This window comes from Fringilla coelebs (assembly GCF_963513975.1).
Source record: "Fringilla coelebs genome assembly, chromosome: 5".
Taxonomy (NCBI): domain Eukaryota; kingdom Metazoa; phylum Chordata; class Aves; order Passeriformes; family Fringillidae; genus Fringilla; species Fringilla coelebs.
Genome location: NC_140033.1, coordinates 65,930,812 through 65,958,364, shown reverse-complemented (window position 1 = coordinate 65,958,364; position 27,553 = coordinate 65,930,812). Strand labels below are relative to the sequence as shown.

Below are 27,553 nucleotides of genomic sequence, written 5' to 3'. Positions count from 1 at the left end.
AATTGCAGTCTTTTCACATCTGCACTTCTGTTTCAAGTCTCTTATATTGATCTAATCTTTCTCCTTTAATCAAAACTAGTTCCACAGCCAAAAGATGCTTTGGAGGGGTGATCTGTGACCACAAGCAGCAATGTGAAACCACCCAGATGCAGATAAATTGCCATTCTCTCCCACTGCACAGAGAAATTGGGTCCTAATGGTATAGCAATTACTTTGTTTCCATGGTAACGTGTGTGAGAGCTATAAATAATGCTTGATGTTTATAAACAATTCAGTTTACACTGAATTATATACACTATTTGTATGCTAATATATGGGATGCACTCCTGGTTGTTTCACAGCAATAGAAGAGCAAATAGAAAGCTGCAAGTTTGGTGAGCACTGCACTCAACCATGTGATTATTATTTTTTTTCCCATGTCTATGTCCAAAGGAAAAACTGCATGAGCTGAATGTATTTCCTTTCATAATATATGCACTCAATAATGGAAAAAAAATCCTGGAAAGAAAAACTTACAAAATTAGCAGATGGTTTTGCTCCCCATCATCATTACTGTACTGGAGGTTTTGTCCCAGAAGGTAAAAAATATTTAGGTTGCAATTCAGCAAAATGCTTCTGTGCATGCTTATTTTTAAGCTTGTAAAGTGATAAAACATCTTAGTTTGATGTTTTTAAATTGCTTTCTTTTTTCCACTTTTTATTATGTAACAGCAAAATATTTTCTCTGTTTAAGATTTGGCCATGAATTTTCACATTTTTTTTCACAAAACCAATAAGGAGCTGCTGGTATTTGTTCAAATAACATAAATTCACTGCAATAGCAATTTCTTTGCTAGTCACAGGTAGTGGTCGAGGGGGAATAATAACTTAAGGGGGCTACTCCAAGAATTTAATGGAGTTGCAAGAGTGGTTGCAGAGAAGGCAAATTTTAAGAAGAGGGATGTGAATGTCCACTGGCAGCTGGAAACACCAGCACAGAGGCACAGCTCTGAAAGGATGAAGCTCTGTCATTATCAGCACCTTGGGAGGCACGAAGGGAATTCCTCCTCCCTCCTCCTGCCTGGCTGGGGAAGCAGAGCTCCCTGTGCAGCTCCCTGGCCAGGGGCCAGCCCTGCTGGAGCTCTGCACCTACCTGGGCGAGCTCTAATTGCTGCTGCTCACTCTGTGAGCTGTGTTTGTACTTGTTTGGCTTGGGACCTGGGATAGGCTTTAGCAGCCAGGCTGGAAGAGGGAAGCAAACAGAAGCAAACAGATGGATGTGAGCAGTGTTCATTGGGCTCGACACCTGTGGGCAGACACGTAGGCAGCAGTGGGTACACCTCTGAAACAGCAAGAGAGTGCCATTCGCCCATTGTTAGGGAGTGAATGGAGCACATTGCATTAAATCTGTTCCTTGGCAGTAGTCCCAGTTGAACTGCCATGCTGGTTAGCTGTGGATACCCCTGAGTTTACATTAAAATAGTTCAGAAAAATTTCACCTTTATTCATGCCCTGAGTTTGCAGACTCAATCTCCTCAGTGTGAGCTGCTCACCAGGCATGAAGGTGTGCTGAAGGCTGGGATTTCACCTCTCTTACCATTTCCACACCATGGCCCTTTGCAGGTGGCTGGGCAGCTCCCAGGGGCAGCAATCCCAGCCCATTCCCCTCAGCAGATGGGGTCCCCTCTGCCTTTGATTTCCTGACACAAGCCACAGTCAAAATTACACACATGGAATATTTGCTTTGTCATCTGGGCAAGACTTCTTTGTTTGCGTCACCCACGCTCATAGTGACTCCTCAGCCTGTGCTGAAGCTGTGTAGCAACAGGCAGCGTGTTTATTTTGCACTGTTTGGTTGCTGGTCTGGAAAAGAAAGGCGCTTGGCTTTTGGAAAAGCACTGAGAAAACAAATAGGAGCCAAATAATAAGGTTAAAACGTGTGGGATTCAGCAAAGGGCTGCTATCGTTGGGACGGGGCTGCAGCATCACTTGGGAAGCTCTCCCTGGGCACTGACTGCATCCTGTCCCTCCCTGTCTTCAATAACCTCTCCACCACTGGCCTCCAAGTGTTCTCCTCAGCTGGTGCCACGAGATGCAGAGACAACCACACCAAGTTTCCCATCAGTTTTCCTGCAGCTCTCAAGGTCTTGCCTTCTGCCTTCCTCTCCCCCAGAGGATGCAGAAGTAATTATTAACCCAGAAGGGCAGAGAAGCCAAACATCTTCCATTTGGAAATACTGAAAACGGCTGAAAATAGTTCCAACCCTAGATTGCCTGTGGTAGGCTGCTGGGATGAGTGTTCCTGTGCTCCACAAATAGCTGTGGTGAGGTTTTCAAACCCTGCTGAGTCTGTGCCTTGCTGCACCTACCGTGTGCTCCTTGACCTCCGTGCTCAATTTGATCTCTCTGACAGGTCCTCTGCCACACCTGAACCCAGGACTGAACTTCACTAGGATCTGCTGAATGAAGGAAAGGGGGAACTGCCCCCAGGCAGTGGGCAATATTTCACAAATGCCATCCCAGCTCAGGCCAATGAGCTCCTATTTAATCAGTTGTATTTATTTTAAAACTATGACAGAGTATGATAGCCTGGCTTTGTTTTAATGGTGGACTTTGGCTATTTAAATTTTGTTTTCTGTGGTTTTGGGGTTTTTTTTCTCTATATCTTAATACCTTTTGGCTTCATATATTTCTCTAAGATTAAGATGGTGGAATACTCCAATTTTGTTTGATTTTCATGTCTGAATTTGGAAGAATAGCAATAACAGAATATATCTGAGAAAGCTTAGAGAGAGCAAAAATACTAGAAGGACTATCTTCTTTTGGAACTGAAATATGAAACTCCATACTGTCACCCAGTCAAGGTTTTTACAAAAGTTGAAGGAAATAAATATTATCAACTGCATTGGGACAGAAATGTTCAAAAAGCTAACATGCTCCTTAACTAGGAGTACAATGATCTCCCCATCACAAATACACACAAACAAAAAAGAATCTTGAAAATGGTTCTCTTTCTAAGGAAGCACAAAAATTTATAGTTCCTTTGATTTAAGACGAGATCTGGTTTGGGCCAGCCAACTAATTTCAGTTTGATATTTGTGAAATTTTTCTGTATCTTGTTGCTCCTTTTTTACAAACTTTTAGATTAAATATATTAAAATATATAATTAAAATAATGCAAAAAACTAGGACACAGAGGAAGGCTGCCTTAAAAAATGTCCTCACTCCCTAGTCTTCTGGTTTTATATTGAATTTGAGAGATGCATCATAACTCCATTTTGGTCTTGATTAATCTGTCTTTTGTCACCAAATAATTTTTTTGGGAAAGTTTGAGAGGCACACCAGACTTAGAAAACTTCCTTGCTTTCATAGCATCCTCTAGTCTGGCTTTGCTTAGTGTAGAGTCAGAGCTGGATTGGTGAAAACCATCACCTTGGAGTGTTTTCAGGTCAGGAGCTGGAGCTGATTTGATTTATTGCTCCTTGAGGGGATGTGCCTCACCTTGCAGTCCTGCACAGTGGAAGGGGAAGCTCAGCTCCCTCCTCTTTCAGCTGGAGAGGATGGGAGCAGGCAAACACTTCACTGCTTTGAAGTGCCAGCAGAAAAAGCTTTCAGGATGGTGGCCAACACCCTCTGCAAGTGCCTTTTGGATCTGTCTCAGCTTGAGTGGAGACATTTGAACAGGTATCAGGCTGGGAGGGAGTGTAGCCAGCTAAAAAGCTGAAGTGGAAAAAGAAGCTCAAGTGAACCCACCTAGGGAAAAGAGGCAGCTCTTGAATGCACAAGGCTTTAGACAGAAAGCTGAGGGTGCTGTTTTTAGAGGAAAGCAAAGGCAGGTCCTTGGGAAAGCACTCATTTAGCTGGGTTTTGAAAAATTTTATTTCTGTTTCTCCTCTTTGCTAGTGGGTAGTTAGGGATAGGGAGAATGTTTCAGGAATTACCTAAAACAAAAATTGACAGTGCTGGTACTTTAACTAAATGGGTTTGAAGTATACATGACTTTCTAATGGTTCAAATGCTAGTAGAGGGCATTCAATTCACTAAATCTTGACTTCCACTTCAGGAAAACATCCCCAAAGAGGCACATTGACCTCTTATTATCTGCTTGTAAAATGCAAATAATCAAAAAGAGTTCTAGCTCTCACTTTAAAAAGTAATATGATTTGAAAAGCATGCACTGATTAAAAATTAGCATTTTCCACATCTACCTTTTCATTTTAAATTTGCAAATATGGCCAAAGCATAAAGTGGCATCACCAGGGATTGTTAAAGGCTCGTTGCTTCTTCTTCCAGGTCTTTGGGACTGAAAGTTGATATTTAGAGATACCTCTAAAATGGGGATACCTCTGGATAAGTCAATGGGAGCATTACAAACCCAGGAGTTTCTGGTTTATGATCCTGAAGACTAGAGAAGCTGAATTTTAATAAGGTTGCTTGGGAACAAAGAAATTTGATGTTCTGACCTGATTGTCCTTTTCGCTACTTTTTTTTCCTTTTCTAAAATTAACTTTGTAACTCTATTGAACACCTCAGTGATCATTTCTATTTCATGGAAGCATTTCAGCAGAAACTATATGAACTGTTGCAAAGGGTTTGGAGATGTAGAGTGCTAGGAGTGTAATTAGCCAAAATTAGTACGGCTGAAAAAGTCCAGGATACTCAACTTCTGTAAAAAGATCTTCAACTTGAATAAAAAACCAGAGGCTTATACCAGGAACATTAATGCTTAGGAGTGGCTCTGTTTGACTAAGAAAATGCCATTAGAACCAAGTATTTATGACTAAACACACTTGAATAGAAAACATGCAGAGAAAACTCTCGGTAGTTCTTTTGTCAAAGGCTGGCTGAACTGTAGCCCTGTAATAATTATGTACTGGATATCACAGCCAGAGAAGCTGGTAACCACAAACTGACTTCCTCATTCCTTCTCCTTCCTCCAGGAGTGGTTTGGATTAGGTAGTCAGCTGAAATTTCCAAAGCACGTATTTTCTTACCGTGCTGCTGCGACCCATCTCCAGGTATTTCTCGCTTGGATTATCCCTAACACCTTCTTCTTTTGTTTCTTTCATGAAAAGTAAAGTTTATTAATGCATTGCCTCAGTAAATCTTTCCCAAGTCCCTCTGCATGTGTGCACATGCACAGAGAGTAAAGCAATTTACCCACTGAAAAAGACAACTGGGCATTGTTGAACACGATCCAACAACTCTGTGGTTCCTCGTCCTGAACAACAGATATTCTATATCACCTAATATTAACAAACAAAAGACTTTTTCCCACGCCATTATATATTTACTTTACCCTACTCTTCAAGCTTGGCATGTTGGCTTCCTAAGACTATTTCATCCCAGATGCAGCTCGGTGCCAGAATTGCTGGAACAAAATGCAGTGGGTAGACAAACCTGTCCTGCTGCATTGCTTCTGTCCTTTTAAAAACAGAAAGCATTTATCTGACTCATTACTGTAAATGTGCTAACAGAGCATACCAGTGATGGTTTTCTGACTGAAGGTGCCTGCATCTGCTCAAAAGGTTAACACGGGTGCAGATCAAGTGCATATCATGACACATTTGTTGATATCAGCCAGGGGCAAATATTAAGTAGCTTATCTTTTAAGGAGAGAGATAAGGAGGAAGGGTTGTGAGGTGCTTGCCAATAAATGTATATTCATCACAACTGTCGCTCCTGTGCGCTGCAGGAGCCAGGGCAGGTGGGGCCAGTAACAGCACTGAAAACCAGGACCTCTGAATTCAGCCCTCACTCTTGGCCTTTGCTGGGGCCTGTGGCAGGGGATTTAGAATGGAATTAGGCTGCCTCCTCTTCCTGACTAGGTGGAGGGAGAGTGGTTTCACACGTATCCCCTTTTAGCAAGTGTACAAGCATAGAATCATGGAACAGTTTTGGTTAGAAAAGGCTTGTAAACATCATCTAGATCCAATTCCCCTTCTGCTTTCCAGCAAGATCTACTAATAAAAAAAAATCTACAAAAAAAAAAAAAAAGAAGGAGGTTTTATCAGAAGTTACTGGGTGCTGATGACCCAGATATATGGAAGACAATACAAAAAATTTGTATCCCTATATTTCAGTAGGAGGCCACAAAATCCACTCCCCTTGTAAAGGGAAAATTGAGGAAGGAACTTATAGAAACTGTTCTGAATATCTGCAGTATTTTTCAGATATGCACACACATGCATTTTTATGTATTTTCATGTATCTGAATGCGTGCATGAAAATACATGGATAATGTACACATATTTTAGGCTTTTTATTTGGGCTAGAAGATACAATTTGAGGATTACCTTTTCTCCCTCTCTCTGAGTATGCTAATTCCTTCAAGTATCATAGAATCATAGAATATCCTGAGCTAGAGGAAACCCAAAAAGATCATCAAGTCCAACCCCTGGCCCTGCACATCCACCCCAGCAATCCCTGCACATCCACCCCAGCAATGCCCGCACAGACACCCCAGCAATGCCCGCACAGACACCCCAGGAATCCCTGCACAGACACCCCAGCAATCCTTGCACAGACACCCCAGCAATCCCTGCACAGACACCCCAGCAATCCCTGCACAGACACCCCAGCAATGCCCGCACAGACACCCCAGCAATGCCCGCACAGACACCCCAGCAATGCCTGCACAGACACCCCAGCAATGCCCGCACAGACACCCCAGCAATCCCTGCACAGACACCCCAGCAATGCCCGCACAGACACCCCAGCAATCCCTGCACAGACACCCCAGCAATGCCCGCACAGACACCCCAGCAATGCCTGCACAGACACCCCAGCAATGCCCGCACAGACACCCCGGCAATGCCTGCACAGACACCCCAGCAATCCCTGCCCAGACACCCCAGCAATGCCTGCACAGACACCCCAGCAATCCCTGCACAGACACCCCAGCAATGCCCGCACAGACACCCCAGCGATGCCCGCACAGACACCCCAGCAATCCCTGCACAGACACCCCGGCAATGCCCGCACAGACACCCCAGCAATGCCCGCACAGACACCCCAACAATCCCTGCACAGACACCCCGGCAATCCCTGCTCAGACACCCCAGCAATGCCGGCACAGACACCCCAGCAATCCCTGCACAGACACCCCAGCAATCCCACCCTGTGCATCCCTGAGAGCGGTGTCCAAACACTCCCGCAGCTCTGGCAGCCTTGGGGCCGTGCCCATTCCCTGGGGAGCCTGGGCAGTGCCTGAGCAGGAGGAAGAACCTTTCTCTGATATCCAGCCTAAACCTCCTCTTATGAATATATTTCTGTCTTAAAAGAATGTAATACTTACCTCGGCAAAGTGCTGAGATGATTTTTAGCACTATGGAAAATTCAGTGTTATGTCTAGCACTACTGAAAATACATGATTGTTAAATTTCAGTGCCCTTTGAACAAGCCTAACCTGGAAGCTGAACTCAGCTGGGTGCCATGGCAGGGTGCAATCCTTGCAGATAATTGGGGTGCAGTTGCTGTGACAGCCTTTCAGAGCATCCTGGATCCACTCTGGTGAAAGAACCAGGAGAGGATTTCTATGAACATCCATTAGGATTGTCCACAACCAGTGTCATGGCACTATTAAATGTTCACCCCTTGAATAAGAGTTCTCTTGACAGCTTATATGTTTAGATGAATTCAAAATCATAAATAAGATGCTTTGGAGGAAACTGCTTCAATCAAATCACTGGATACTAGCCTGGTTTTACAATTCTCTTTGAAATAATTTCTGCGGGGAGATAGTCCATCCATTAAACCAGGAGCTGGAGGTTGGTTGGAAGAGAGGAGAGGGTGGCAGTAAAAAGCAAAAGCAAAGCAAATTTCACTGATGGAGTATCTATTCCACAACATATAAAATAAAAAAAGCTTGCACTTAAGAAAACCCAAGGGAAAATGGAACTGGTGCCCAAGAGCAACAAAGGCAAATGGTAGAGGGGAAACGGAAATTCATTCCCGTGATACAATTTTTGGTGCTTAATTTCAGCAGTTAAATTATCCAGCGTGGTCTTCCCAGAGTTTTTCTCCAGAGAGGGAGAAGGTCTGTCAGAGCTGATCTAAGGCCCCCCCTGGTGCAAGATTGCTCTCCCTATTGTAGAGGGACTCCAGAGAGGCTGTCACTTCCCTTAGCCTGTCTTTGAGTCTTTTAAGTTGAGTGGTGTGAATAGCCTTCAAAATGCCTTTGGGTTTCCCTTTACCCAAAGATTGAGGGAATGCTCCTTTTCATTCTCAGCCACAGGAATTAAACAATAAGATCAAAATCTTGTAATCTTCTTGGGAATTCCTTTTAGTTGTATGGGATCTAAAATGCAGGGTTTTCCCTAAATTGCTGGGCAAATGAAGGCAGAGGCTAATCATACAGCTGGCTTTAGATGCAAACATTTCCAGTGTCTGGTGTGGTTGCCAGTTGTTTGGGATGCCTATGAAACAAATATCTTAATCATTTTTATGACCTATGCAAGTTTAAGGCTCATTAAGCTGGTTTTTTTTTTTTTTAATTGACCTGAGGATCTGTTTGCATCAAGAATAAGAGGACCTGGAAACAAAGCAGACTTTAATATTTCAATTTTTTGGTCTTTCATAGCACTAATTTCTGAAAAGGATGATAAAAATAGACTCACACAAGGGTCTCCAAACAGCTAATAATTAATATATTGCTGTTAGTAAAAAAAGCACAACTCAAGATTTTGAGTTTACAGTAGTACTATTCCCTCTGTCTTTGTGCTCTATGGAACACATTGCAAACAATTACCATGTATTATATGAACTGCAATTCTTCTTTGAGTAAATAAATCTTTTAAAGCAAACATATCTGTTCTGCAGGATTGTGCAGGGGGGGAAAGCCCTAAATCTTCATTTAAAAAATGAGATGCAAATTTTAAATTTGCAAATATACATTCCCTGCCAGAAAATGATCCCCTACCATTTCCTAATAGCGGATAAAACACAAAAAAGGAAATACTCGCCAACCTTTGAGTAGGCTTGTTGAAGTCTGAATGTGTAGACATGCAGACAGGGACTTTGGATTTGAGGGGAAATGAGTTTGTGGGTGAAGTTCAGCCTCCAATGTGGTTTGTTTAGCACACAGGAGGTTTCTTACCATATCAGTAACACAAACTGAAATTGCTTACGACTTCCCCTGCCTTTCCAACTTTGATGGTTTTTTTTCCTTAGGCGTAGTTTTTGTTGTGTATACCCCACATCTTGTTGTGGCCATCGCTCAGAGAGAAGAATGTTGGGTCTTTACTGTGCCATTGACTCCATTGCTGTGGGAACTGACATGGCAACAAAAGCTCTGAAGGGCTGGAAAGGAAACGTGCAGTCACTCTGTCCAGTTATGAAAATTGCTATGAATGCAAATTAGCTTTATAGAAATCATTTTCTGCTGAATGCCAATTTTGCCTTCAATAATGAAAGCCACGCTGAGTTATTTGCACGGGAAAACTGCTGTAAGGGAAGGTCTTGATGTGTTAGCTTCAGTATCACTTTGGGGTTTTAGTCTTCAACTAGCAAAGAGACCCAAGGAAATATGTTTAAAACTTTAGGTGACCTGCTTACAACATGCTTTAGATTTGTTAAAAGATTTGCAAAGCTTTTGATGAGTTTCATCTAATTTCCAGATGTCATCGTAGAAACAAATGTCATATTACTATGTGCTATAAAAACTTCCTGCAGCTCTATTAACAAGTTTCCCATGATGTAATTAGAAAGAAGGTGCAGTGTTTTCTTTGGCATCTGTGGGTAAAATACTGTGCATACTTATGCTACTGTAAAACCCAGGCCAACTTAGTTCATTTTAATGAAGTTATTTTGGACTCAGTTCATGTAGAATTTCACTGTAGCACTATCTGTACCTGGATCCCTTCCCTGAGGGGTAAATACAGCAAAAGTTGTACAGTTTCTTTAGATTTTGTATAGGAAGAGAGTATTCTCAATATCAAAGAGGTTGCAACTATCTTAGCCAAGGTAAATGCTGTAAAATCCTTCAGGTTCAGATTCAGATGGGTTTTCAGATGTGTCCATAGCTGGCTTGAATAAGCTGGAGCATGTACACATGCCCAAGTCAGGACCTTCAACCCTCTCCTCTACAGCTCTTATTCCTCTCTGTTAGCTAATCTGTTATGTGAGGTTCAAAGTCAAGCCCCATTTTTGAGTTAGATGCCAAATTTCTACCACAAAATATTTATTTTCTTTCACCAAAAAAATGATTTTTTATTGTAGCCAGCTAAAGTCTCTGGTAGCAGCATTGTTGGTGCTGGTGTCTCTGCAGCCCTGGTGTGGGTAGATGGCTCAAGACTGACACCACACATAGTCATTTTCATTACTATTTTTCCTGAAACACAAAAGCTGTTTGGGACTTGAAATTCACCTATAATTTCTCATGTGGAGAAGCCTCCCCACAAATGGTCTTTTCATAAGACGGTGTTGCCTTTTTATTTTTCCCTCAACAAAGAACAAATAAAAGGAAAAGGAACTGGAAGGGGAAAAAATTAAGTTTTAATGGAAACATATTTCATCTTTTGTTTTCTGCTTGCCATAAAACATTAACACATAGTAAACAAATTGATCTTTGCTCTTAAGTTCTTTGATAACATAAAGTATTTTGAGTTTTGTCATTGCTAAAGTATGGTTAAACCACATGTTGCTGGTCGTGTTCCAACCTCTATTGTCACAGGTCTTTGACACCAAACTACATTTTTAAAAATAAAAGTTGTGTGTAACCCACTTCTATTCACAGACACCTTCGTTAAAAGTCGTCACTTTGGGGAGTGTTTCTCTATATTAGTGGTAATGGCATTTTCTGACCAGAACTGCTTTTCCATGGGACACATTTCAAAGTCCAAGCATTCCCACTGCCAGCCCCTGCTTTGTGCCATACAGCACCTTTTGAATGCTGCACCTCCACACGAGCAAAGCTTTTGTAGGATGCTCTGAAACTTTACATTCTAGACTGCTCACCCAGTCATGGGATTGTTACAGTGGTCTTACAGTAGCAGACAGAGCCTCTTCAAATAGGGGTGTGGAAGAGAGAAAGTGTCACTTTGGTCCACTTTTTGGAGTGGTTGGTGTTATAATATATAACCTTTTTTCCTTTTTTTCTTTTTTTCTAACGCAGTGTAGTTCGCAATAATTTAAAATACTCTATAGACATTTAAACGATATACAATAATATAACTTAATTGGATTCCTCAATTGTACTTAACAAATACTATTCTAATAAATTTACAGTATCTAGTACCATAAGACTGTGCATTACTGTGTTTGGGAGCTTTATTTGCTTCCTGTCAAGAATGTAGTGAAAGTACAGTATCATCATCATCAACAACAATACCCATGAGTCCAAGGGACTTTAAATTACATGGAGTGAATCTAGTCTTTTGGGGGCCCCTGTTGACTTCTGTGAAGTTGCACTCATTCATGCCAAGGCTGGTATTTAGAAATCAACATCAAAAAGGAAAAAAAAAAAAGCAATTTTACATTGGTCTGTGAGGGAGTCATCAAAGGGGTCTGATTTTTAGAGTGTAAGTGCTTGGGGTCAGAAAGTGTTCAAATAAAGGTCCCCGAATTATTAGTTACCTTTGATAATACAGGTCCACAAATTGCAGAGGTAATTCTGGCTCATTCACATATCCAGCACAGGAGCTGGTGGAGCTCTAGGTCCACCAGCCCCTTGCCCCAAGAGCACCACGTGGATGGAGAAGTGCTTCCATGTTAGGTGGGGAGGGCTCATGGCTCTGCAGCCCCTCAATATAAGGAACAAAATTAAACAAAAGCTAAAAATGCAGATATGCAGATGTAAGGAAATTTTTAATCCAAGTTTTCAGAAAATCAGGCAGGGACCTTTGGGACAAGCAAACAATTACATGGTTAAATGGGCTGTGTTCTAAGTGGGCATATCTGGGCTCTTGGGGTTAAAACACTAGATTTTACAGCAGTAAAATATCTGAGGCTGTTTTTAAAATCTCTCATAGGGAAAAGGTGTGGGAATTAGGATTGAGTGCTATTAAGAAGTGAGCTTCTTTCTTTTAACATTCATGTGCTTACCAGGAGGTACTCTATTGCCAACCTTAAAATAATGATGACACAGACTAACCCAAATTTTGGCTTTCTTATGCTCGTGAAGCCATGACAGCTCAGAGGTTGCAGCAACCTAGAGCTCAGCTGCCAGACTTTTATCCTCTTCTGAGCGCATGCTGAGCATAAGTTTCTCAAAAGTCTTGAAAATATTAACTTTCAACCATTAAAGGGAAAACACAATGCCTGGAAGACCCTGCCAGTGCATTCATTGTCAAAGCAAAACCTTTGATACTTGTTGAAGCACATCTTTGTATCCTAAAAGTCCCTATGAGGAGCTGTGAGCAGGTGCTCCACACCTCAGGCCTGAGTCTGAAAAAGTCATTCTTATTCAGGAGGCAAGTGGTAAAAGTCAATATCAAACATTGTTAACCAAAGTTTCATGTTTTCACTCAGTTCTGGCAATTGCTTAAGGCCTACAGTAATTGAGCTCTCTAATAGTGGAGTGACAACAGATCAGTAGCATTGAAGAACTTAGGCAGAACCAAATACAAAAGTCATACAGTCAGAGTTCCAATAAGTTTACATTTAGTACAGAATTAAGACATAGCTACCCGTTAGTGCTTAGAATTTTTTGATACTATTAAAACCATAAATAATTATTTTTAATGTTCGTTCAAAGAGTTCCAGTGTCACTGGCAGCTGATGTAATTTTGTGAATGCTTGTTGGGGTTTTTTTCCAAACTGATAGTGGAGTATTTCTGCCATAGATTTTGCTCCCTACCTGTTGTTTTCTCTCTATCTGCTTTCTTAAAAATTTGGGGTTTTGTAGAGAGAATGCTGTGTTCTAGTCAGTGAAGATTTCATTTCCTTTAAAAAGTCTTTGTTTGCACAGGGCCAGACAGTTTTGTTGCTGTAAAATAGGAGAAAATGTCTTTTTCTTTTAAATGTCACGGGAGCTGCAATGCAATCAGCCTCTCTGATATGTATAATTTAAAACACTAATAGAACTCTACAACACCCAGATTGTAGTTTCAAAAAAAAAAAAAAGAGAGAGAGAGACAGAGAGAAAGTTTCATGTGGTTGTCAACATCACCTTAATCCTGTTGCCCTTGTTTCCAAAGCAGTTACAACAGCCAGCCAGCCAAAATGCACCATCCTTAGAAGCATAGGTAGTTGTGGGGAGGGAGTGGTTGTGGTGGTGTTGGCTGGGGTTCTTTTCCCCAAGAGGATTAGATGTGCAAAATGATGCTGTCGTTGTTTGTCGTGCTCCGCTTTCCTGGCGCGCGGTGCTTGGCTCGGTGCGCTCGCGCGCGGCGCCGCTATTTGCAGGTGAACACCTCTGTCCGCTCGCTGCACGTGTTGCACTTGACAAAGCAGCACCAGTGGAATTTGCAATTGCATTGCCACACTTTGGTGTACTGGTGTGTGTTGTACCCTCTTCCGCAGCACATCATGTCGCACCCGTCCGCGTTGGGAGAGGTGCGGTTGCAGAGCCGTCCCTGGGTACCGACGCTCCCCGTGGAAGCATCCTCCTCACAGTAGTTGGGTGACTTTTCAATGTACACTAAATCCGTTTCCATGGGTTTCTGGTAGCTCTTAATCTGCTTGATCTTCAGGAAGGTTGGCTGTCTCAGTCTACTGGCTCTTACCACCTCCACTTGCACTGCGGCGTTGTATTTCTCTTTCAAAATATATCCAATCTCTCTGAATTTAGGCAGCGTGGTCCAGCAGGTCTTAGTTGTACAGGAACCTGAAACTCCGTGACACTTGCACTCCAATTTCATTCTCTCTTCGAGTACCTATGTGCACAGACATTTGCATATTGTTACTGCAGGAAAACAGTGCTGCAAGCCTGCCTAAACCTCAGTCTGTTTAGTTCTGATGAATATTCATTACTGCTAGTTGAAATTTTTCAAATTCTTCTAAATATGCCTTATAATGCTTATATATGCTTTATAATGCTTATAGATCTTCTCACCTCCCAGCAGAATGCTCATAACATTTTGTTTCAAGTGGCACCTGGTTGGAAATACAGTGTCTGGTCATTTTTTGGGAAAACATTTCCATTCTTTTTCCAAATGTTGGAGAATATTTACTTACGTTTTAGGAGACATTTCTTTAGAGCCACAGGGGACTTCAAATTTTTTCAAATCATTTTCATTTTGGAAACAGAAAACAAGAATGGGTTTGGGGGTGAAGTGGCATAAGATTCAAAATACTTAATTGCTTTAAGTAATGATCAAAGAATGCTTAAGAAGAACAGTATCTACTATGTGACTGAATATGCCTACATGCAGGGAGCTGGAACTAGATGATCTCTAAGGTCACCTCCAACACAAACCATTTTATGATGCTATATTCACTGCATAATTAAAGATTTTTTCCTATGTACCTATACCAATACCACCAGTGGTAAACTTATGGACTATTCCACCCGCAGAATGTCCCATCCCCTTTAAAAGCAGCACTCATTGCAGTAGTCCAACTATTAGTTGGACTTAGTCCAACTATAACTTAGTCCAACCATTCAGCAAACAATCAGCCACAAATACATTTTTTTTCCACCAGGGCAATGATAACACAGCATTAGACAGAAAAAAAAAAAAAATCCCCTGAAGGGTCCTGCTCAACAGCGAGCCAAAGAGAAATGTGTTGCTGTTGTGGAGGAGGTTCAGCCAGAGGGGTTTAATTCAGAGTCAGAGGAGACACAAATTGGGGGTGGGTGCTCATGCTGATGCTCCACTGTCACTCTGTCATTTCTCTGCAGCCCAGGGGTGCCCTGCCCGGCACATCCCTCCCTCCCGGGCCAGGTTGTGCCGGGGGAAGGCAGCGGTGCCCTCCCGCCCCGTGTGTGCGGCAGGGGGAAGCCAGCCCCGCGGAAGCGCCTCTCTGTTTTCCTGCCCTTGCGTTACCACTTAAGCCTGACCATAATTACACCCACAGCCATCATTAGCTTATGAAAATCAAGGCCTAAGAACAAAGAGAGCTGATCTTTCCCCTTCGCAACGGGATGCTAACAAAGAAACATGAGCTACCGAGCTTGTCTGAAAGCATTACTGATGCTGCAGACCATCTCCTGTAGCGGTTTCACTGCAGATCCCAGAACATGACTGAAATGGGCAAGGGATAAAAGGGCCGAAATCTGAGTACAATGGCATAATGAAGTAGGAGGGAGTAAAAAATGCTTACTGCTTCAGAAACTGGCCTTAAAATAAAAGCTGTACAGATCTGGTTATCCCTGCAAATAGAGGGCACCCTCCTGAGTTGTTTGAGTTTCACTTAAATTGTATGGTTTGTTTTTTCCCAAATTTCTGGGGTTTCAATATTAAAGAGAATATTTGGATTTGATTCTCCCTTACCAACATACGGTAACAAGTATAAGATAGCTGAGCAACCTATGCAAGGATCATAAAATATCCTGAGTTGAAAGGGACCCTTCGAGTCCAGCTCAGGACAACTCCAAAATCCCACCCTGTGCATCCCTGAGAGCATTTTCCAAATGTTCCTGGAAGCCTGGCAGCCTCGGGGCCGTGCCCATTCCCTGGGGAGCCTGGGCAGTGCCCGACACCCTCTGGGGGAAGAACCTTTCCCTGCTGTCCAGTCTGACCCTCCCCTGGCCCAGCTCCAGCCGTTCCCTCGGCTCCTGTCCCTGGTCCCAGAGCAGAGCTCAGTGCCTGCCCCTCCTCTTCCCCTCAGCAGGAGTTACAGCCCCTGATGAGGTCTCACTTCACTCTGGTCTACCTTAGACCTCCTGTGACCACAGGCTTTACCAGGGTCAAGGTCAAGTTATCCTGTCAGAGGCAGAAAAGGTGTTTCCCAGCAGGGTTGGAGGTTGAGTTGAGGAAGACATTCTTAGAGCTGCAACTGCTCTAAAAGAGGAAAATCAGCAAGGCTGTGATGAGCTGGGTTTTTTGTGGGCACTGGAATGCTCTGTATCACTTTCCTGTCTCCCATACTGAAAGAAGAGAAAATTTTTCACCTTCTGCTGCAGCAGCAGCATTTCAGTGGCAGTGAGGAGACGGATGCACTGTGACACACTCTGGGGTCTTTTAGGGGTCTCCAGGGTCTCCTCTATATCCATTTCTGGCCTATGGAGAAGGTCTTTTTCCAAAGACCCCTAAATAAGATTTCAATCCTGTTCCACAAATCTGGGTACAAATAATCTATTGATATTTAGATGTGTTTGTGTGTGTGTGTGTATATTTATATATATATGTATACATGAACATGCTTAGAAGTTAAGTTATATGAAGTTGTGCTGAAAAATGTTTGGTTTTGTTGAAACTAACCCATTCCTACAGCTTTCTCAACATGCAGCTGTGAGAACTGCAGCAAAATCCACAAGAGGTGGATGGATGCAACTTTTACGCCTCTGCCAAAGAGCACGAGGATCTAAGGATTTCCAGGAAAGCACTGACAATGGATCTGTCATCCCTGAGTTGTTCTCCTCCCTGAGCAGTAAATCTTGCTGAAGGGGAGATATTTTGTCATGCCCTACATGTGTTTCTGTTTTCTACATTTTGGTTGAAAAGGCCAAGTCAGTGACTTGCTAAGAGAATGGGAGGAGGTGAAGTTCATGAGGCTCCTTATTCTTCTGTGGGTTCAACACTGTCCCAAGGAGCCTCTGATGTGCTTCCCTGATGCACTAGAAAGTGTAATAGCTCCTGAAAGACAGATATCATCCATTTTGGTGGGGGTGACATCTTTGGAAATGTGTATTTATATATGGATGCCTGTATGTCCATATAATAATTGTTTACCTGTGTGCATTGGTTGAGATGCTGCTGTTTATATACATTATTAAACACATTATATAGATATTATTTATAGACACTACCTGGCAGCCTCTATACTACAATCTCCAGCAACTTTATCCTAAGTCTTGATATTTTTTCTTTTTTGCCATTGTCTTTCTGAAGGTCCAGTTTTGTGATTCATTTTGGTGAGCAGAAACCTAATTTCACTGCTGCGTTTTTCCAAAGATTCCCACTATTTTTGATGGTGGGAGGACTTGAAAAGGCAAGCCATGCAGGCTCAAAAAATCAGAAGTTTCAAAAAGTAATAATTCATGCTCCTGAAGCCAACCTTGCAGGTTTTAAAAATTTTTCTGGAGGCTTCTCTCATGAATGTGGAATGCTTGGGGTTACAACCCTGAGCAGAGGCCCAATCATCAGGTAGTTAAATTCCTGAATGCTATAATTTGTGTGCCCACAGTCAGCTGTGGGTACAAAATTGTGCCCAAAGACTTGGAGGTCAGGGAATACGGGGCCCAAACTAAGCAGATTCTAAGCAGCATTTTTTCCCCTCTTTCCACCCAGATGCTGCAGAGTGCCCTTCCTTGCTGACAGGCCAGCATCTTCTGGCCCTCCACAGGAATGTCTCCCTGTGTGGTACCTTGAGCAGCCTCCCACTTGCCAGAGAGGTGCCATGGGACCTGGCAAAGGTGGCTGGATCTGACCCTGTTGGCTCAAAGCTCTGAATGAAGGGTAAGCAACATTTTGCTTCCTAAAAGTCTCTCCAGCTCAGCTTTCCTCAGCAAAATTCCCATCAAAGCTCTGACCCTGAACCTTAAAGGTACTCATTCACTCAAATCTAAGACACTATGCCAAGCTAGGTGCTTAATTAAAGGTTGAAAATCATTAGCTCCCATGAGCCGCTCTCTCAGCAGTTTCATTTGTCAGATGTCAGTGCCTCATATCTAATCTCGAATGGTTTACAGCAAGATCTACCTCCCAGAGCAAATTCCCATCATTGGGCTCTGCTGCCTCAGATTAATCATAGGAACATTTCTCAGGTCCCTTTTCCACATACAGGCCCACTCCCACCCCGGCATGATCTTGCCAAGTAAAATTTTCTAACTACTGCTACTTTGTTAAATGAATTGTGAAATACAACCTTAAAGCTTTCTTAATCCCACATTTTCTTATACCTATATAAATCATACATTTAAAAGGCAATTTGAAGGCTGTCTGCTCCAGTTAAGTAGAAAAAGACTTGTGAAGACCCAAATAAAACAAAGTCATACGCATTAAAAGAAATTAATTTTTTCAAGTTCCATATCTAGACCCAACTGCATAACGTCAGATACAGTTTCTGTACATAGTAAAATTCCTATTTGGATTAAAAAAAAAAAAATATATATATATTTATAAAACCAATCATTTTACATATATATATGCAAAAACAATAGTTACATTTTGTGTGTGTATGTGTTTTGGCTTACCCCTGCTGGTTTTTGTTTTCCTCAATGGAAATGCGCATTGTTGGACCAAATGTAACAAAATCCATATAACTTTTTGACCGAAGTATCAAAAAGAAATAAAAGACTTGAGGAGTTTTACCTCATCAAATATGCAAGTGATCAACTTTTGTTTTGGGTAATAACTAGCAAAAGAGACAGATTCTGGTCACAAGATGTCACCACTTCTTTGGTGCTCATGCAGCTGCAGCCAGGAGAGCTGATGGTTTGCTGATGATGTGTGGGCACAGGCTAAGCCCAGTCTCAGTGCAGCCTGGGGCCCAGCACTGCTGACAAAATGCTGATCTCCTGGACCCCTCTGGGAATCCAAGCTCAGTTTGTCTGGGTTTGGTTTTTTATCTTGGATAGCAGGGGTGTAACTGAGATTAGTAGGGTGTAATGCTACTTTTCCAATACCAATGTCCTGAAATTATTCTTTGTTAATAGCAGATCACAGAGCCCAAAATTGAGCAGTTCATGGTGTGCCTCCTTGGGTTGTGCCCAGCCCTGGGAAGAGGGAGCATGGAGCCAGCAGGAGAGGAATAAGGGCACCTCAGCTGCAGAATCATCCCCCCCATCATCCCCAAAGCAAGCGTGCTCACAGTGTTCCATTCTGTTTTCCATGGATTTTTTTGTAAACCTTAAAGGTGAAATACCACCTGAAATAGTTAAAAATATTTCAGTGGTAGTTTTATTCTGCCAGGCAGAGCAGATGTGTCAGGTTTGAGGTCGTACAGTGATATTTCACTAGATGTTTGATACGTGCCTTGCATGCATTACATGGTATGCATGGGCATGCACATTTCTTGAATAAAACCATTTAGCAAGTCCTAAAATATTTGGCTATTCCCCCCTCTAATTTTGAAGCAAATTGTTCAGAAAGTAGGGTAGTACCAGATGTAGCTGCTGGCAGTCTGTGCTAAGGGTGTGTTTCTGGAAAAAAAAAAAATAAGCCAACAAAGCCAGCCCAACTGGAAGCAGGAGATCTATCCTCGTGAGATTTTGAGCCAAAGCTTGCATATTCAAGACATATGGGTAAGTCCTTAGTTATCCATCGAACCCACCCAAGCTCTAACACCAAAATTTTTGAAATTGTGTTTATGCAACTGTCTGCAAATCACTTTAAGTGGGAAGATGGAAAGTATGGAAGTATGGCATGGAGCAGAACTATCGAAAGCTGTTCTTTTGTAAGTGGTCTCACAAGGGAAGTGTAGTGAGATAATTTGTCACTTTTAGAGAAAGAAACTTTCAGCAAATGATGGACTCGGGGCTGTAAAACCTGGAAAGTAACATTCTTTGCATCTCTGAAATGACTTAGGAAACAAAGTCACATTTTAAAGAATACTTTAGGCTTATAAGGGCATAAAATTAGTTGGCTTTCACGTTTGAAACTGGGATTCAGCCTCCGCTGTGACTTCAGAACATTTTATTCAGACTCTTTTTCTGGGCATTGCTTCTTATCTTTACATCCTGTCAGGTGACAGTGTGGGCAGCCTGCAGCAAATTAGGCACTGTGCATCTTGCAGGAATGAGCTGGCTGATTCCAATGTTCCACACGGGTGAAGGGAGCCAACACTGGCTTACATAAAATATGTACAGACCATATACATAAATATGTATAAATATTCATAATTATGTGCACACACTATATATATATTTATGTCTGTTTATGAATATATAATATAATAAATAAAAATTTTGTATCTTTATATGTGTATATATATGTAATGAGTGGTAATTAACAAATCACCTCATTAGCTGCTCTACAGCCAAAGCAAATGGGCAAAAGAACCCCTTCCCAGTACCACAGGCCTACTGCACCAGAAACTGTGAGAAAAAGCCATGGCTTAGGTAGAAATGGTGTCCCAAGTAATTGAAAAATCTCTTCTGATGACAGCCTGAATTATTTGTTTTTTTCCCCACACTCTTATTGTTTCATATGTAAAATAAGCTGTTGTTATCTTTCAGGCACTCCAAAAAAACAACAGGAAAAGCCCATTGCTGTGACAAAGGAGTAAATATTGGGATGGTGTCAGGCAGAGCTGCTGGCAGTCAGTGTGCTGATGGGTGTGTTTCTGGAAGGACCAGTTTTTTTCTCCACATAACCACAGTCACTGTCTGTTGTAAGAGCCTAATTGATTGATAAACTGTTAGAAACATTTCTACTTTTTGGTAAAAGCTGCAATCTGCTACCAATTTGTCAGTTTGTTCTTTTAACTCACCCCATAAAAACAAACAGAAACCTCCATTTTTATAAATGAGATTTCCCGTGGGAGACAGTCATTGTTTTGAAACTTTCAACAAAAAGTTAAGCTTAATGATGTGTGTTCCCAGATGTTACTCTAAGTTCATTTATCCAAGAATAAAGATACTTATTTCTAAAAATACATGGTAGAAAGCTGCCTCATAAAACAGCATCAAAGCTGACTTGGTTTGTTGGTATTTAATTTTTCATTACTCTGTCAAAGTTTTGCCCACAGATCTCTCTGTAATCTTTCAGATTTGCAACAAAACGTTCTTTCAGTAACATTTGTGTTAGACTTACACTAGTCCTCCTTTGGGGGCTTGTTTTCATTTACCACACTTGCTCATTCCATCCCAGATCACAGCAGATGTTTAGCAACTGGCAGGGAAGTTTGTTCCTCTGCTCTTTCACACCAAAGTGTGAGGTGCCACTTGGCCACCAAGCATAAATCTTCCATCAGGAGAGTCTTAGACATTTATTCATTCCAAACTGCACCAATGACAAGATTATCATTTTGTCACTGGTGCTTCCCACTGCAAGTTTAGCAGAAACTTTGCAAACCTGCCATTAGCTGAAACAATTCTTAGAAATGCAGTGTGGAGCCATATGGGATGCAGAGTGGGGCAATTAGAGAATTCATTCAATCCACAGTCATCAGAAATTCTCTGAGAAGCCTAAATGACTTTTTTTTTTCCCAATGAGATCATTTATTAGAGGGTTGTATTGAACATCTCAACCCTAGTAAAGTAAAAGACCCCACCAAGACTGTTTTGCCCCTCATTTGTTTGCAAAGTTTGTGCAATCATTTTTACAGCATGCTGCTTGTTCCACAAAGAAAAAATCCTCTGGGCTCAGTTTTTAGCAGCAGTGAAATACCAGCAGGCCAGCTTTTGAGGGCATCCCAATGCAGAATAATTATTAAAGCCACACTGCTGTACTTACAAACCCCTCTGACATCCAGACGTGTGGGACAAGTGCTGGAAGAGATGGAGAACGGGCAAGATTTCTGAGAGCACGTGAGAAAGTCCTTGTGGTGGTGTACAAGAACATTCAGATCATTGCTGGAGGGACAAATTTGGTGGCCAGAGCCTTGACTAATGATCCTAGCAATGAACCTCTGGCCAGCTGGGAGATGTCTAGTGAGGCCATCAAGGGCCCACCACTGACTTCAGAGCAAGTTGGAAACAACTCTATGCGGGGTTGGGAGCTTTTTGTGTCCTTTTTTCCTCATGTTTCTGTCTTGGAAGGCTCTGAGATTCAAAAAGAAGACTAAAAGGAAGGTAGCATATTTGTTGGCTAAAAGTTGTTCTTGTTAGCTAACTCAAAAAGCCAATTTGGAATGACTAAAAAAAACCTGCAAGCCTTCCCATTACAGATGTGAATGCAGGGTGTTTCAAATGGTGAAAGTGCTGTGAAATATCTGTAGGAAGCTACAAAAGCTTTGTTCCTACATACTTCCTTTGTTCCTACATACTTCCTTTGCTGTCTTTACTGTCCATTACCACTCTAAGGTTGAAAACACCTTATTTGAAAATATTTGAGAACTTCTAAAGCAACGAAGGAATTAAAAAATTCCTGTCAACTGTGTTTTCTTTCTTACCTTTTCTTCCTATTCATAACATGGATAAAACATCTGCACTTTGGTTCTTTATAATAGCAGTAATGAACCAGAAGTGTTTCCAAATTTTAAGACCAGCCACATACAGATCAGCAGGATGGCAGTGACAAATTTTCTCAGAGCAGTACAAGCATTTCCCAGTAGTGGGAAAAGGCTCACAGTGCAGTCCAGGTTGACCAAGGACCCCCGAAACAGGCAGATTTCAGATGAATGTAGGTCAGATTTCAAGTCTGCCTGGATTCTCAGAAGGAACTTGTGATTTCACTCTGAAATTGTGGAAAATTCTGGAGCTCCTTTTGCAAGGGTCCAACCCAGAAAGACAGAAAGCACATCCTAGGTTCCAGAGTTTTGCTCTAACCTTAAGAGTCAATCAGTCTTGAATTCAAAATGTCTAATTTATAAAAATAGCAAATTATCTCAGAAGAACCAAAATCACTAAATATTATTTGCTGTACAACTCTGAATATTTAATTAAAGGGAATATATATTGTAACACCAGCATTATTTCTAAACATGACCCCCAAAAACATGTTTTATATTAGCACATTCCTCTGGATTTTATGGATTATACTTAAAAACAAAAAGCTACACCAAATCCTTTCAGTCATTCTTAGCTTTTGAAAGCAATACAATGAATTAATGAACAGCTACGGGTATAAATAACTACTGAAAAAGTTAATAAATTCCAAAACACTATTTATATTTTTTTATAATGGGAATAAAATATATTGTTGGTATTGCAAGCCTTTGTATTCCTTTCTTATGAAGGAATATGAAAGTGTTATCATTTGTTTTTTGCAAGAACATTTGAACAAAAAATATAATTGTTAAATAAAATTTATTTGCATGAATTCTGCTACCAGAAGTATCTGTAAAAACATGCACTTACTTGGTTTGCTTATGTCCCTCTGCTTATGAAATTCTGATGAAAAGTAAAATCTAATGTGCTTAATAAGAATCAGCAATGTGGTCTGGTGGTTACCGGGCTGTATTTAGAATTGGGGGACCCATGATCAGTGCCTGGTTGAGCTCTTTCTGTCCTTGGGACTTCACTGTTTTCCATCTCAGTGTCTGCTTTTGCTCTCCTGTCCCTCTTTCCCATCTAGGCTGTGGCGTGTTCCAAGCAGGATCTGCCTCAGGACCTCCATGGGGGTGGCCCAGCACACACCACAGAGGGTGCCACTTTAAGCAGGGATGCTAATGCACCCAGCAGTAATAAATTCTCCCTGGCAAGTTTAAGAGTTGACTTTCCATCTTGTTTTGCCTCCAAACACAATTTGTGATGCTGAACTGGAATTCCCAGCCTAAGTGAAGTGATCAGATCTGGAGCTGGTCTTCCAATGGTCAACTGCTGTGGCAGGTGCTGCTTTTATACCTGTGGCAGCAATTTTTAGGAAAAAAGACTGTGGCCCTCAGGGCTGTTTTTCTGTTTGGCTCTTCAGTCAGCTTTCTCCTGCACACCTGGAGACCTCAGTGTGAGCTATCATTGGGGTACCCATCCTCTCTCTACACTTGAGATTATGCCTCTCTCATCACACTGAATTTATGTAGTATTTCCATCCCAGTGAACTCCTGCCCACACAAAACCTTCTGCTTCAGTGCATGGCCAATGCAACTGTGCTAGAAAGCAAGATGCAGGCAGTAAAACAATTGCATTGCTTCTGTCACCACCAATTCTACTCTCTCTGCCCAGTGCTCAGTACAGGACTGAAAGCACACATGGTTTTAGAGAAGGAAAATTCAGTCTTACTTTGGGGACTAGAGAAGGAGGCAGATTTTATTGGATTGCTACACTGGTATATTGGATTTTTCTGCAACACTGAAATGGAGGGCTTTTCCTAGGGGAAAACACTTTGGAGGCTATAATCTCTCCTGATCTAGGCATATATGATTTGTTACACTTTTTAAAGGACAAGCTTTGACAGCTCTGAGGATTGGTGAACACAAATCAGCATAGCTCCATGATGTTTATTGTTACCATGAGAAGGAATTCAGTCATGGTTGTAGACAGGAAACTGCTTCTTCTTCTTCTGCAGCTCTTTGCAGCTTTGTAGTTACAAAGAGACAGTTGTGCATCTGCTAAGAAGTGCATTGTGTACTACTGTGTGTATTTCATTAGAGCTGGGGTCAAATAAGGGATTTGGGATTTCACTGGAATAAATATCTGGAAGTGCTGTGGAATCTGAGCAATGCAGATAACTCAGTTCTGTCCCATCACAAGCCCCGACATCCCTTGCTAGATTTTTTTTTTTTTTGCAAATTGGATGAAAAGCAGTGATTTTCAGCTAAACAGATCCAGCAAGCTCCTCTCTATTATTGGAGCTGGAAAGAAGGCTTAGGAAGCAGAAATTTTCACGGGAGTACCTATAATACATGGCCAGCTCTGAACCAAAAGAAACAGGATTAAAAAGGTGAACAACAGATGACTTGATGGGAGTGCGGGATAACATCAGAGAGAGGGGTGATCTCTCTGGAAACGCCTCCTGCCACCAAGCCAGCCTCCCCCCGTCCTCCAGCACACACATTCCCATCCCTCATCCTTTCTGGAATACCTTTCTTCCAGCCTCATTGTTGTGCAAGTTCATCAGCCTCCGTGCATTCTTTTTGATTTCTCGGGCATCAACAAACCTCCGGGAGAACTCAATGCCGTATCTGATATCCGCAGAGCAGCCTCCCCACTTCCAGCCCTCCTCCTGGTTGTAGTAGCCCTGTTTCTCTCGGTCACAGCCGCAATTGCTGAGGTTGCCCTGGCTGCAGGCGGCCGTGACAGCGTGCGCAACCCCGGCAGCGGTAATGGCATAGGTGAACGCGGCTTCCCTGCTTCCTGTGGAGAGAAGCCAAAAGCTGATGGGTCGGCAGAAAGGCAGCACGTACTCGCTAAAGAAAGCACACACATCATCGACAGCAAGGGGGTCGGGCAGCAGAGCGAGCAGGGCATCGCTCCTCAGCGCGGATTTCTCGTCTTACGGAATCCCGCGCGTGTTAAAGATGCTCGGCTCGGCTCGGGCAAATTACCCCAGGTGTGCGGGCGTGGGATTGTCCCAGCAAACCCCTTCACCAGAGGGAACTTGGCAGGGAATCTGGGCAGTGCTAAGGTGAGGCCACAGGGTTTGTTTTCACACTGCCTAGTCAGGTTTGTAAGCTTGAAGTTTATCTGTTTCAGATGAATAAAAGGTGAGTTGACAGCTGCCTCTAAGCATTGGCACGGCATGGAAAAACGAGAACTGTTCAGACAACAACAACCAAAAAGAAAACAAACCTAGAAATGGGGCTGATTATTAATCTAACTTTATAAATGCTCCAGTAGCACCTATTAGTGATGTTGAGTGTAAAGCACTGCAAGAGAGACCTGTAGAGACAAGACGTGGGTAGGTTTCATTTTCTTTAAAGGCAGAGGTTACTCCTTTCCCTTGCAGACTTCTCCTGTGCATTAGTTTTGCTGAAGTGACCCTTTTCCACTCCCACTCCGACCCAAACCTCTGCACTACCATGGCTATTGAGCATAAAAAGGGCACAGAGGTGCTGTGACAGCACTATTTTCTCTCCAGATGGAGAGTCATGGAAGCACAGACTTATTTTTTTTTAATAGCTGGTTTAGAAAATGAGTTCTTTTTTTGTTTTTTTTTCTGTGATGCTGCTACTTGCAAATGTTCCTGATTGCCAATTCCATGCAGTAGCTGTTGATAATGAGTGTATGAGGAGAGGTGAATAAGGTGAATAGGAGGAGAAGTGAATAAATCCCCTTTCTACACTGGTTGGCTGAGGTGCCTGGGAGGTGCAAGGAGGCAGAATGATGGGAGGGGAAGCTACAGCCCATCCCTGCTCTTGTGTGAGACCTCACTCTGTCACTGACTTCACACAGGGCTGGATCGTGGTGTTTTGCTGCTGTTATTTATGACACTTCCACAAAAGTTCCCTTCTCAATGCTTTCCCCATAAGTTCCCTTCCCAATGCTTTCCTCTGTGTGTTTCTCTGGTAATAGACAATCCTGTAGTGCTGCAGCCAAAGAATAACTGTAAAGGGTTTGTAGAAAGTTGCTGAAATGCTTTAATGACCACACACAGAGCTCCAGCATCATTAGTGGATTTGGGAAGGGAAAAAGGAACAAATTTTCCAGAGGAGGGGAAAAAAAAAACCAACTTAGAAGCTAGTTATAATTTTTTAAATTTTGGATTCACAGATCTCATAATTATTCTGGAATGATAACTCCACAGTGTGGGGGGATTTATATTTCTTATTTTCACAGTCAGCTTCCTGAAAGATTACACCATTGCCAGATATGAGGAAGATCCAACAAGAAACAATCAGAAACGGAGGTTTGGCACCATTTGCTTGTTTCTCCAAAGAAATAAAAAATAAACTTTGGGTAGGGAAAAAAACAAAAGGGTTTTGTGTTCTTCAGCTACCAAGAAGGTAGAACTGACATGTGCATTCTCTGAGTGGATGGTGCAGTTGCAGGAGTGCCTCTGCTCCAGAGCCAGCAGCGTTTGGTTGGGGTGCACGACGTGTGCAGTCTGGTTCAGTGCTTCCCAAACCATGCTCTGCAGAGCACTGGTGGTCCAGGAGGCCACGGTAAAGGGTTCACAGCTAACCCACAGAGCCATATTAAACACTATTTTAAATAGTGTTTTCAATTAAAAGTTTGGTGATAACGATACCAGGTGGTCTGTAAGAAATTCTGAGGGTTTATAGCAATCCAAACCAGCTATGGAACCACTGTTCTGGTTCCTAGTGGGATCTTCACATGTTGATATTCACTCCTCTCCTCTTTGCTTGCCAGCTAAATTCAAATCTGCGACTCTTGTTTTAAAATGTGCTCCGTTGACTTGCAGGATTTCTTCTCTCTTCTTTAAAAAAAAATTCTATTTCTAATCTATAAATTGAAATATTGGAAGTATGAGATGTCATAGAAGCTACATTTATAGATACAGTTTGCTTTTCTTCAGGATGAGGGTAAACAACTATGCAAAACCAGACCCAGGGAAATTTTTGGTCAGATACCTTTGAAGAATATGTAGAAAGGCTTATTAACAAGAAGAAACTTATTCCTGTGAGGGAACATAGCAGCTGTGACCTACAGTTCAGTAGAGTTACTCAGAGATTTAGTGACAGTTGCTCATATTTTGTTTTCTAGTTCAATATATTCCCCATGTCTCCAGAGTACATTGTGGTAAGACATTTTATTACAGCCACTGTGCCTGTGCCTTCTTTGTAAATTTTCACACATTGCTTCCCTTGATCAATTTTATAAAATGAAAGAAAGTCATGTCTTTATCCTCCTTTCTCTCTCCCTCATTCCCATTATACTCCTGACTGCCATCAACAATAAAGGAAAATATCTCCCCTTTATCCATTTGAGAGCTAACAGCAGTGATGGAATTTTCTCAAATCATGGAACAGTATCCAATGGAAACCACACTGACTCTCTTAAGAGATTACTCTCCTGTTCCAATGCACC

General features: G+C 42.1%; 1 protein-coding gene across 2 annotated transcripts in view; it reads right to left on the bottom strand.

The window, feature by feature from the left end:
* Window positions 1–13,313: 13,313 nt before the first annotated feature.
* WNT7B (Wnt family member 7B) overlaps window positions 13,314–27,553 on the bottom strand; it is a gene marked incomplete at both ends in the record, with an annotated part of 90,802 nt that continues 76,562 nt past the window's right edge. For both annotated transcript variants that reach the window (XM_084205944.1, XM_084205943.1), the window contains 2 exons: window positions 13,314–13,793; window positions 24,648–24,919. In XM_084205944.1, coding sequence (XP_084062070.1) covers window positions 13,314–13,793; window positions 24,648–24,919 — 752 coding nt within the window. The remainder of the gene's footprint in view (window positions 13,794–24,647; window positions 24,920–27,553) is intronic.